Source organism: Pyxicephalus adspersus, chromosome 12 (assembly GCF_032062135.1).
Source record: "Pyxicephalus adspersus chromosome 12, UCB_Pads_2.0, whole genome shotgun sequence".
Classification (NCBI taxonomy): Eukaryota; Metazoa; Chordata; class Amphibia; order Anura; family Pyxicephalidae; genus Pyxicephalus; species Pyxicephalus adspersus.
The window spans coordinates 10,628,958-10,641,746 of NC_092869.1; the positions used below are offsets into that span (position 1 = coordinate 10,628,958).

Here is a 12,789-nt window from a genome sequence, read left to right on the forward strand (position 1 = left end):
ATACATACCAAGAATTAGATGAAACCTCTCTGAGTTGACATCGTCTGGTGTCTTGGAAGGTATCTTTGTACTCTGTTCTTGCCCCATAGTGGTTGGAGTGACAGGTCGGGAAAGCCGGCTGCCAGGTTCTTCCTGATCAGTATGGATAAAACCAGAACTGCTAAGCCACAGTGAGGTAGCATGAAGTATAGGAGCCCATGAAGAAAGATAATGTGACTTAGCTGCATCACTGGTTTCTGCAGTAAAGAAAGCACCACCTAAAAATACATATAATGCAAGTAATTAGTTCAAACACTAGAAAGCATACATTGAAAGACTAATTCATTTCACATTTGACTGATCTTCCATTGAATAACAGCCGATGCCATATTGAAACTTGGTGGTTCCACAATAACCAGAGAGCTACAAGGCTTCCAGGAACAAAAAAGCACCAATAATATTTTAAAGAACAAATAACAGACATGCTTAAAGCAAAATTCTAGACAAATAACAATAAAAAATGCAAGTTTCTTTAACTGATTAAATAAAAAACATCTTTTATTAGAATATTAACTTTCAATCCACAGTTGTGCCATGTTTTTTCCACCACAGCCCAACAGTCACCAGCATTCAGTTCACATTCTGTCCAAGCTGTTATGGACCCTTCCCTGCCTTTAACTGGAAAGTAAAAGCAGCAGTGATGATCTTGTTTGTCACACTGTTTTCTGTTTTGATAAGCATGCGCCTGATCAGCACAAGAGTCGACTGCTGTCGACTTTTGTATGTTTAAATTATTGGCTTCAAGTTTTACTTTTTGATAGATTCTATTACTTAAACAATTGTCATATCACAATTTAAAAAAAAAACAGCAAAGTGATACAAATGATGTAACAGATGTGAAGTTACATTGGCTTACCTTGGGTTGGAAGCTGATGGCTGCACTCTGCTGGTAAGGTAAGCAGTGCATGATCTTGCAGGGCAGACAACCACAGCTTGCTCAAAGTGGAGATGTCTGCTTGCACCAAGGAAAGGAGACTGTCAGTGAGATTGCCTCCAGACACCCCCGATGCCTTGCTCTCCATGGCAGCAATATAGATCTGTTTAATAACATATCACTTATTTTTGCTTGAAAAGGAAACCCAATTATATTTTTTAATATAAGTAAAATCTTTACATTTATGCAGGTAAACGACCACTGTATTTCAAACATGCATTTCTTTGTATGGATAAACAACCATACCCTTACTTATCAGGCATATTGGTTTGCGCCATTACCTGTCCATATTCTTGCTCTGAAGCAGACATTCAGAGGGAGATGCTATTGCCAAGTATGACATCTCTTGTGTAGTTTCTCGTGTCCAGATTGAAAACCCAGACATTTTGCATTATTGGCTAGCATTCTGGTGATTGTTACGAATCACTCGTTCCTTTCATATCCCCCTATTCATGACACAGATATCACTAACTGGCGTAATAAAAGTTTAAATGTATAAAAAAACTAAAAGAAGCTGTGAAAAAAATATCTCCCACCCTTTCTTGAAAATCACCAAGATCACCATAGTCTTGTATTACCGGTAGCTTAGCAGAATGTTGGTCAAACACTCCCCTCAGAAATATGTACGCATATTAAACTGAAATAAATTTGTTTATAGAATAATTTCTTACACATAAACATATATATTTCAGTGGTGGATTGTTCACAATACAGTGCCAGAACCGAAAATGCCTACAGTTAGAGCTTTTATCTCAGGTTTGTGACTAGTTGTCTTTAACTGGCCAAGATATTCTCCATTTACCTCTGCCCAGGCTTTCAGCACTGCCAATGTCTCCATTGTAGTAGTGCTCTCGCTGTATACGCTGGAAGTCTCTTTTGCCACCTGTACTCTGCTCAGAGAGGCCAAGAGGAGCTGCTGAACTCTGTGTAGGTCTGATGGCTCTTTCACCACTCCACTGGCCAGCCATGCACTGCACACCTGTAACAAAGATGAACAGGACATGTTTCATAAACTACGGCAAATGCCTTCTACACAAGCAAATGTAATTTAGAATATCATTACTCCCACAACACAGGACATCTATTGTATTAGGATAGTCAGATGTCACACTATGGGGGACATTTACTAAGCAAATTGGTGAAACGGCTAGATACAAATCAGGCTGCCTCCCTTTTGGCAAAGTCTGTAAATCAGGTAATAGTGTATTTGTGACCTGGGCACCTGTAACCCTGGGTAGCCAAATGCAACAGATTTGAAAAGGTCTGCAAGAGATTTATTCATATAGATTAGACAAAGTTGTACTTTAAACCGGTGCACAATTAAGAATTGTTAGGTCCGATTCTGTGGTAGTGCCGCATTACAGCTTTAAAAGATGAAATGTATGACTCAAGCTGTAACCTCATAATACATTTAAAGCACGATTTGTCTTCCTGCTCTTGTTTAGCATTGCACTGCTCTACAACAGAGCTGATAATGTCCCTAAATATATATTGTAAAAATGTCACGTAAGATCTTGTTTTACATAAGCCATTAACTAATAATTTACTGCACATTTGTTGTGCACTGTACTCTATGCTTAACAATAACAATAGCACAACTCAGAAAATAGCAATCTGTTAAGCGCACACCTGCCTGTAACACATAGGGGTGATAGGGAAGTCAGTAAGAAACTAAAGGTATCAGGGAAAAATTAAAAAAATGTTAAACTTATAAGCCCTAGGACAATGGAGAAGAAAAAAAAAGTCTTCTACAACTCAAATTAATATATATTGTACAGTGATAAAACAAATTCCATACTGTTTGTTTCCTTTAGGTGGAGCTAAACTAGCTATAAGCATTTTGCGAGATTTGGCCTGATTTATCAAAGCTCTCCAAGGCTGGAGAGGTTACACTTTCATCAGTGAAGCTGGGTGATCCAGCAAACCTGAAATGGATTTCGTCAACGTCATTTGCTAGCAAATGTTTTAATCCTGGACCAGATCCATTCCAGCTCACCCAGCTTCACGGATGAAAGTGAATACTTTTCAGCCTTGGAGAGCTTTAATAAATGAGGCCCATTGTGAGAGTATGAATATTACCCTGGGATTTAAGTGGAAGAAATATCCTTTCCAGCATTGTGGTAGTTACATAGTTAGGTTAAAAAAAAGATATACATCCATGAAGTTCAACCACTTGGGGAAATAAACATATTCCAGATAAAAACCCTAAAGATATAGTTTATTTTTCTGGGTATAAGTCTCTGGCCCCTTTCACAGGTCTGACCCCAGATGATTTACCTCTCAAGCATACACACTGGGGTTATTTTACGCCAGCAAATAATCATGCCAACATTGCACATGAAACATGTACACAAAAAAAATTTACATCTAGGCAGCCATGGGTTAGATCAGTTAAGGGGAGTGAAAAAAAAAAAAGATCCAGTGGCACAATCGTTTTCTAGACTGAAAAGCAGTTTCACTGGCAAAATAGATTCCCCAGCCATGCAGTGCTGACAAGTACACCTAAAGGCAGAAAAAAGGATGGCAATAGTTACCTGGCAGGCTCTGGCAGTAACATCTGGTGGAGTATCGGTGTTAAAAGCTGGTCTAACAGCAGCCAACACCTGTGGGAACAAATAGAAATCAGTAGCTCAGTATTCAAAGCTATAACATAAACCAAGTGTTCAATTTTTGTTTGGTAGTTGTGTTAGAGAACTGCAGGTCAGGACTAGTGGGGTCACCAGTTCAAGGTCCATGCTACAAACTTAACAAAATGTATAGGGAGAGAGCAATATGCCATTACATTTCACAATAAATCCAGTTATTGGATGGATTAAGATACAAACGAAAGGTCAGTAGTGCCCCTGATAAACATCTGTCTTGTGATAACTCACATTGGCTTGGTACTGCTCCAATATAACATGTCCAGGAAATTCTGGCTCTGGCACCGAAGAAAATTGATGTATAACTTGTAACAAGGCCTGCAGCCCAACAAGACGTAGCTCTTCACTGTGATCTGTGGCAGCCATGAAGGACATTCGAATTAGATCTTGCAGATGGAGCACAAGGAAATCTCCTGAGAAATAAAAACACATCACAAAACATTTTTAAAAAAATAGGTCGATTTATTTAAAAGTAAAATACCTGCACTATTACAGCAAGACTGCAGCCCTAGCAAAATGTTTAGATCACCCTCTAGTGCATTTCCAATTGCATCTATTTATGAAGATGCTCATTAAAAAAAATAACGTTTTTATGCAAGTAGAAGTGGACAGTTTACTGTAAATTTCTTTTTTTTTTAAATGTTTTATGTGTAGAGCTTATAAGCAACGTTATATATGAGGCAGATGTATTTTCTCATTACATAGGCAGGCCATGGCTCCAGCTTAGCAGTCATGTACGCTGCTTGTGATTTTGGCAGTGTATATATAATCAACAAATCTCTTAAGACTGAAATGTAAGGAGATATCTGCCTATTACAGAACAAACCTGAGCACTGAGATACTACTAAAGAAGCAAAGGAAAACAACTATGACTGCATGATATTTTGATCTGCTTCAATAAAAAATGGTATTGCAGAAAAAGGAAAAAAATATTCAACAAATTCATTCAATGGATGTTAGATTTAATAGCTAACACCGCATAAAAGAAGTACAGTGTTGAAATCAGAATTTTTTTCAAGATGGGTAGAAAGAAATTTTTGGCGATGGCAGCCCCTGTATTGTGACCCAAATCCTCAGTAATCACCCAAAAATAGCTGGGTGGTCACCGAAAGGTGCCAGGTGGTGCAGCCAGCTAAAAGGGGTAGGGGAGAACACTGCAGTAGGACAAAGTCTCAAGCCTCTACTTACGATTAGGTTCTTTGTGCTTCAGCTCCTGAGCCAGTGCCATGCTGAAGTGAGCACCACCTTCCTCTTCACACTGTGACATCAACAAGCACAAGCATTCCATGGAAAACACTCTTGTGTGCCAGCGAGGGCTAACCGCAGGGGGAGAGGACTCTTCCTTCTGAGACGTGAGGACTGAATCTGAGCAGTGTTCACCATCATCGTCTTGAGTGGTGTCCACTGAGGCCACTGCTGCAAAGTCTGAAAAAAGATATAAAAAAAAAATAAAAAGTTACAACTAAAAATTTAATATTATCTTGGACCAGTAATAATTTTTGTACCATACCAGAACTCTTTTTATACACCTATGGGTGGCTCAGAAGTGCTCTGGTGTTTGCAGCGCTAGGTCCCAGCTTCGGATCTCGGCCAGGACACTATCTGCATGGAGTTTGCAGGTTCTACCCGTGTTTGTGTGGGTTTCCTCCTGGTACTCCGATTTCCTCTCACATCCCAAAAACATGCAGTGAGGTTAATTGGCTACTCACCAAAATTGACCTTAGACTATATTAAAGACATATGACTAAGGTAGGGAAATTAGATGAGCCCCTTTGAGGGACAGCTAGTGACATGACTGTGGACTTACAACACTGTGTAAAATGATGGCCCTCTATAAATACTGTGTAATAATAATAATAATAATAATAATAATAATAAATACACCTACCTGCAGAGGTAGAAAGAATATCTTTATGTAGACGCAGCCAGAATGATAGTCGGCTGAGGCCTGTACAACTCTGCATGTGTAATAAGGTTTCTTTTACGTCTTGTAGCAGCTGCTGATCACTCTCCCTGTCCAGAAGACTCAGCAGAACTCCTTCCAAGCCAAGCTCACGCATGTTCACATCTAGTAATGGGAAATTTAGCATAACGTCAAAAAACTGTAGTCTTGTAGACACTTTTAAAGACACCAACTTTGGGGCAAGGCAGGAATGCTCAAATGATATTAAGATATTAATTCAATGTGTTTTCTATTATATTCATTTTGGTTGTGGGTAAATGGCAGAGAAATTTGGCTTTTCAAAATGTCCATGATTTACCAAGAGCCTAACACTTTAATTTTATTGTTTGAAATAAAGATCAACTGGGCTTTTTTTCAGTGTTTGGAACCTACAGACAAGTAAAGCATTAAAGCTCTGGTTAGACAATGGGATGAAGATAAGGATTAGAGTGGAACTCCATCCAAAAATGTTTTCTCCAATTCTGTTTGGACTGGAAAATATCAGATTTTTACAGCTTCCCATGAACCAAGGAAAGGGATCTGCTCCAAACTATTGGTTAGATATGAAAGGCTAAGCCTTTGCAAACATTAAAATAGAGGATACAATGCAGGTGCAGGACAAAGAAAAGCAACTGTACGGTAACAGTGTAGTGGCAGGTTCAAACTATTATTTGGATAACATTGAACCATTTGGGTCCATCTATTATACTTCATTTGACAGGCAGTGGGAGGTGGAAGTACTGGTCATGCATTTGTGGACACATGTAGTGGTTTGCTGTGCCTACCACTTTCATAAATTTAAATATGCTGCTTAAAAAAGTGTTTTTAAGCATTTACAAGAAGTTTTTTACAAGAGGTTTTAATTCACAATTATGGTTGAGTATAGTCATTTGTAGACATGCCAATGATAATTTATACAAAGCAGATTGAATTCAAAATTAGGCTCACCCATTTTAAGGCTCACTTGCCCATCTTTGGCAATGGTCATTGCATGTTCCGAAACTTCAGCTGCCTCCCGTTGTGCAAGTTGCCTTAAACATGCCAACACTGCTCGACGTAAGATCAGGTGAGGGCTGCACAGGTGAACCTGGTGGACATGGCACACATGACAAGTAGAACAGAATACTGACAGTAACCGGAAAACATAATACCTAATATTAATAAAATCCTTAGCAAAGTCAAGAGTGAAAAAGTGAAAATTAATAGTAAAATTGTTTTTTATTCATGTATTTAATTTCTTAGGACAACCAAAAAAGGGTAAACACACAAAAAAACATTTCAAAGCAATAAATACCTACAGGGCATATCATTCATATAAAAATTGTATTGGCGGATATGTAAAATAATTGCTTATTCATTATTCTAGGTTATCCATTCAGCTAGAAGCTCATTTCTAACTTTGAAAAGCAGCTGCATTACTGTACATTTGAACTGATTTGTAAGACTGTCTCATATAATTCCCCGTATGTATTTCATGATCAGGGATTACGGCATTCCGTTTCTCAAACAGTTGTTAATATCATCTTCACAAAAAATAAGCAAGTTTAGGATGTGGATTTCTACTTGACTATTGACAAGTCATAAATAAAAACATGTTCTGGCTTGGTGATATCTTAGGCAGGTTAAATACATTTCCCTGGTGCAGATCAAGATCTATTTAGCCATAAACAGAGCCAAATAGCACATACAAGAGCTGGTCACTTCCCCCTTATACGTGGCTGCCTAATGAGCTATTCTGAAGATCCAAAGCTTACTTTCAAAGCTGAACAGAGGAGTCTTTCAAATATATGAAATACGCTACGGCCAAATTGAACACAATTCAGCCAAATATTGGATTACATATATGCTAATCCTCTGCTAGCCTGAAAAAGTATGAATTATTGCTGATAGGCTGCTTCAAACTGTCCTTGGCCATAGATCACAGGGCAGAAATCAAGTAATAGGTTAGAAAACCTTGCCAAATTGCGCTACATGAGAAGCTGCCACTAAGGTTTACATGTCAAAAACATGTCAGAAGAACCCTCGGTCACATAGTCTTAACATGAAAGACTGCAGCCCAGATGTTCTTTCTGATGGTATAACAGATCCAAAAAAGCATTGCAAGCCCAATCAGTCTGAGCTTTCATATCCGACTATCCTCTGATGTACATGGCCAGCTTTTTCTATTCAAAATAATCATGCTGCTAAGTACAGACAGCATGAAAAAGCAAATTTCTTTTACTGAACTGCTGCAAACTTCGTTATTCCAAGAGGGGTTTGTGATTTAAACTATAGTGGACCGGAGGAGATATAACTAAACTAAAACACCTACATATTTAAATGTAAATATACAAAAAAATACAAGCAACAGGAGTTATATGTTAAAAACTGTTATAAATAATATACTGGTTAAACATTCTTAGCTTTGTCTTTCCTGATAACACTCATGACTTAAAATGTAATGCCATCTACTTAAAGAGACAGAAAGTGGGAGTTTAGAAACCCCAGCCCTATCACAACTCTTCAGATCTTTCTAAAATCAAGGTGCACTTACAACAAAATAGCATACAACATTTTAAAGACTTGCTCAGAATGTTACAATGAAAGAATACTGGAAAGAGCATGAGCAGTATGTCACATTTATTTCCAGTTCAGCTTCACCATTAACTAGAATGAATGCAAAAACTTAACCTGAGTGGAACCAAAATTCAACTATAAAGCCGGAGAACATGGGAATAACGGCAGCTAAAGTCCAAAACATTAAAAATGATTACATTCTTAAGTATTCTAAGCCCTGTTTTTAGAGGAGTTGATCTGGTAAGAAAGAGGCCAGCATATGTTCAAGAACCCAAATATTTGTACCAGTGATGTGGTTTCCTGGTTGTAAAATCATGTATGATCGCCCTGCAACAAGAACTCTCACACAATGCAACTACTGAGTCCTCCTATTAGCCCAGAGACCATTAATGGACGACAATCATCCGACGTGTGAATGTGGCCTAATTATTTACACTTCGTCTCTTTAGTTACAAACACCTAGGCAGGGGGGGGTTAAGGGTGTCAACAGGACAATGATCTAGATAACATTTATCACACAACATAAAACAGACCTGCACAGCAATAACATTACAAAACACATATACAACAGCATAAACAAACGTTTATATTGAAATGAGTCAAGCAACAAGCGATGTTATACACAATCCAGAAAATGTTATGTCACATGCACAAAAGCAGGAAACAGAGCCGTGGCCGTGATCCAGAACCTCTTTCTTCATTGCACATGAAGAAGGATTGGTTCCTGGTTACACAGAGCATGAACAAAGCACTGGCAGGATGGGTGTAACACAGGTTGCAGACTGCAATGACTTGCAAATTGTTCAAAATACACACAAACTGCAAATGAAAAATATTATTAAAGCTGGCAAAATATAATGTAATTTTTCAAACAAAGGAAAGTAGGTGGAAAAGCATGGGTAAAACATCTGAAAGAGGATTATTGATTCCAAGGTAAAGGTCACAGATTTAAAGGGGTTTTCTACCTTTAAAATGACTTGCAATTAATCTTTCGGTCAATATACAGAATCTACTTGAAACATTCCCATTCACAAGTAAGTTTGTCTTAATTCTAAAATTAAACTAACGCTGTAGCGAAAAAATCCCATCTTTGATTAAAAGGTAGGAAATCCCCTTTCCCCTTCTTACACATGGAATCAGTTACATCCTACAACACTGTATATTTTATCCCCTTATTTCCAAGGCATTAAAATATCAGTACATAAGTTCCTCCTTACTATCTCACAAAATGACCCAAAATGGTGTGAAAGCTAAAAGAGTGCAAATGTTTGCAGTAAAAAGAAGAGGAATGCAAGAAGGCACAGCGCAAACACTGGGTAAGGAGGTGACATACCAAAACAGAATTATCCAGCAAGACCTCCTGCAAGGGATAAAAAAAAATGACAGATATGTGAGGAAGGGACAACTAAAATAAATACCAGTACACAGGGCCTAGTTCCAGATCCGGTTCATGTTATCTTCCTCTTTATTAATACCCTGCACTATGACACAAAGAATCTCCTCTGGTATTTGAAAGCAATACAGGCAGACTTTAGATTGGAACTATTTTATTAAAAGGTCAAGACTGATAACACATCTTTGTGTTTTGACATGTGGATTTTCCCTTGAATTCAATACACAAAAATAGAAAAAAAGTCAATGTACAATAACATGTGCCCATCCACATGCAATGCAGCGAGTGTCTGCTTTAATGCATTTCTTTTTATTTCAAGGGAACCCACATGTACCTAAAGTTCCCAGTCTAAAGAAAGTAAACAACTTTTATATTGTTTTTATTTCACACTTTTTGTTGCCAATTCTAATGGGAAAGAAAACACTACTATGCAATGTAATATTCAAAATATATAAGCAAATTCTGCAGTTGTACTAATACCTTTGAACCCTGTGTGATATTGATGGATATAGTCACAATGATTCTATGTTATTTTTACATCCCAAAGAGGTGTTAAAGAGGAACTAAATTCAAAAGTACTGCATAACAACAAAAATACACTTACCTTCAATCCCGCAGGGCAGTCTGATCCATCTGGAGGTCTCTTCCATCAGGTCCCGCAATAACCAGGCATCAGTCTTCGGGCCGGTGCTCCAGGCGCCGCCATCTTCTCCTCTTCTTCTTCTTGCTTCTTCTTCCTACGTCACCTGACCCAGGAGCAAGATCCGGTGACGTAGATGGGGAAAAAAATGCCGATCTCACTGCGCATGCATGGGATCAGCAATTTTTTTCTCTTTTAAAACAAAAAACGGCTCCTTCTGCGCATGCCTGAGATACTCGGGTATGCGCAGAAGGAGCACCCAAGAGCCTCCCGGGATGTGTGACCTATGTATCCCGGGAGGCTCTGCGCTCCCATTCATTCTTGATCGCCTAGGCGATCAAGAATTTGTTAGCGCGGTTCAGCACCTTAAAAAAAAAAAAAAAAGGGGGGGGTTTAGCACAGGGATACACTTTCACCGGTGAACCTAGGTGATCAAGCAGACATGGAAAAGATTACTTAAAATCCTTTGCTATTTGCTAGCAAATGTTTTGAATCCTGAACCAGATCCATTTCAGGTTTGCTGGATCACCCAGATTCACTGATGAAAGTGTATCCTCTACAGACTTTGAGAGCTTTAAATAAATCAGGTCCAGTGTGTGCCACTATACAATCACTCCAGAGATCCTATATTGAGAAAAACTTCAGACCTCAAATCAGAGAACAACAAGTTCCCTGCAAGCTGAGAGTAGACAACAGAGATTTGAGTTTTGTATATGGCAATACTTACACACAAGGTTGGAACCAAGCTGGACAAGTTGACATGTTTAGGGGCAAACATATGTAGCTGTTGTAAGCAGGAGATGCCCTGGGCCTGAACCAAGCAGTCTGGATTTTCCTGCAATACTGAGCAAGCCAACAAGCAGTAGTTTCTTTGTGATGACACCATTTCTCCACTCCCTAGAGAAGTAAGTAGACATAAATAATGACTATGTTCATGGACATGATTTTTAAAAGGATATATAAGAGATGTTTCCACTCCAAAAAAAAAAAGCGTGATGGTTAGACATATTAGCAAAAGTATACTTGTAAAGTTTTGTACTACTTTTATATATAACATACCTATTCATAGAAGAGACAATCCAGGAAATATCTTAAGCCACTATTAGTTTTGAATGGTGTGTGGAAGGGTTACAACCCCGTCTCCAATTTTTATTATGGTTGGTGCCTTTGCTAGGGTTATTTACCTTCTATTTTTGTTTCAGTGATCTAAAAGTGAACTGAAAGTGGTGGGGACATCTGGAGTTACCTCCAGAGTAGGAAAGAAATTCTAATAAATAAATGCCTAAAAGGAATTAATTTCAATCTCTTCAAATGGAATTTGTTTTCCCTGTTGTGTCTACAGGACAGGAAGTAAAAGAGGGTGTTTCATACTGGATACAGAAAATAAGCTTCCTTAAATTTTTTTTTTTTTTTTTTTAAGCTTGCCAGGATTTTTACTTAAACTTACTTCAGTAATGCTTACAATGCTTTGCTACCTTACAAATTAGTGACACTTGTATAAAGTATACATGTCAAGCATGCATTCCTTTATACTGGTACTCTGTTAAAAAAAGCAATAATAACATAAGCATTTTTTTTCACATAAATATTACCTTGGAGTTCCGGTCCTAGGATGTTCAGCAGAGCACTTAAGCACCGTCCCAGACTTCCATGAACCTCTGTATGTGACGGCGATGTTGTTAACAGTGCAGTTAAGAGAAGAGTAAGTGTGGGCTCTATGTGAACATTGTAGAGCGGACCTGAAGAATCAATGATGATGGACAAAGAGTGCAGGGCCCAGGTCTGTAATACAAATAGCGATTTTTCACACAGTCATTTTTGTAATATGAATTTATCCAAGTGGTTTTCAAGAAGGTTCTATTATCATACATAAGCATCTCTATCTGCCTCCTTCACGCTTATTCCGCTAGTTTAAGTGTCCTAAAGTTTTCATTGAAGGAATAAACCCTACAGTTTGTTTCAAAAAGCAAATATATTCACAGGCAATACAATCTAACTACACCAGTGTACTAAAAAACAACTTTGTATTGTTAAGGCATGTAAACACTTGCAATGGTTCTTGTCTGATAATCGGCTCAGGGACGATATCGGACAAGAATCTTGCTTGCCTACAGCCCTTGTCGTCTATCGTCCAAGCGACTGTCCTGGCGGATCCACGGGCGATGGACAACGAACGATCCTAATGCAAGTGAAGGGGGGGAGAGTGCAGTGGTGTGCCGCTCCGTTGTTCTCCCCCTCCCCTCTCCATAGAGCAGAACGGTTCTGGATGTACAGAACTCGTTCATGCTTTGTGCAGTCGTTAATCTTTGGAAAGGATTGTGAAAGGTCCTTTCCAATAACAATTATTGCACGTGTGTACATAGCCTAAGGCTTACCTTAATGTATGTAAATTAAATCGTTGGTAACGTAGGACTTTAACACACAGTTGTTGGTAATTAGAATTTATGGAGATTTGGTAAAGCAGACCAATGCTGGACATACCCTGGTCAACATGTGCATGACCAGTAAAAAGATTGATACATTTAGAGAGGGCAGAGTCACATTGTTGTCACTCAGAGAAGGGAGCGTGGGATTGATGGGGCAAATGATGGTAATTATTGTTCCACTGATCAATGCCCATTTGCAAAAAAATTGTATTTAATA

At 38.4% G+C, this 12,789-nt stretch overlaps 1 protein-coding gene across 3 annotated transcripts in view; it reads right to left on the reverse strand.

The window, feature by feature from the left end:
• HEATR5A (HEAT repeat containing 5A) overlaps positions 1-12,789 on the reverse strand; it is a 45,616-nt gene that overhangs the window by 12,612 nt on the left and 20,215 nt on the right. For 2 of the 3 annotated variants that reach the window (XM_072428956.1, XM_072428958.1), the window contains exons 19-29: positions 11,739-11,928; positions 10,874-11,043; positions 9,447-9,473; positions 6,506-6,644; positions 5,504-5,683; positions 4,804-5,040; positions 3,847-4,028; positions 3,508-3,576; positions 1,776-1,952; positions 896-1,076; positions 9-257 (exon numbers count right to left, since the gene is read on the reverse strand). In XM_072428956.1, the coding sequence (XP_072285057.1) occupies positions 9-257; positions 896-1,076; positions 1,776-1,952; positions 3,508-3,576; positions 3,847-4,028; positions 4,804-5,040; positions 5,504-5,683; positions 6,506-6,644; positions 9,447-9,473; positions 10,874-11,043; positions 11,739-11,928 (1,801 nt within the window). The remainder of the gene's footprint in view (positions 1-8; positions 258-895; positions 1,077-1,775; positions 1,953-3,507; positions 3,577-3,846; positions 4,029-4,803; positions 5,041-5,503; positions 5,684-6,505; positions 6,645-9,446; positions 9,474-10,873; positions 11,044-11,738; positions 11,929-12,789) is intronic. The other variant, XM_072428957.1, reaches the window with a different exon arrangement.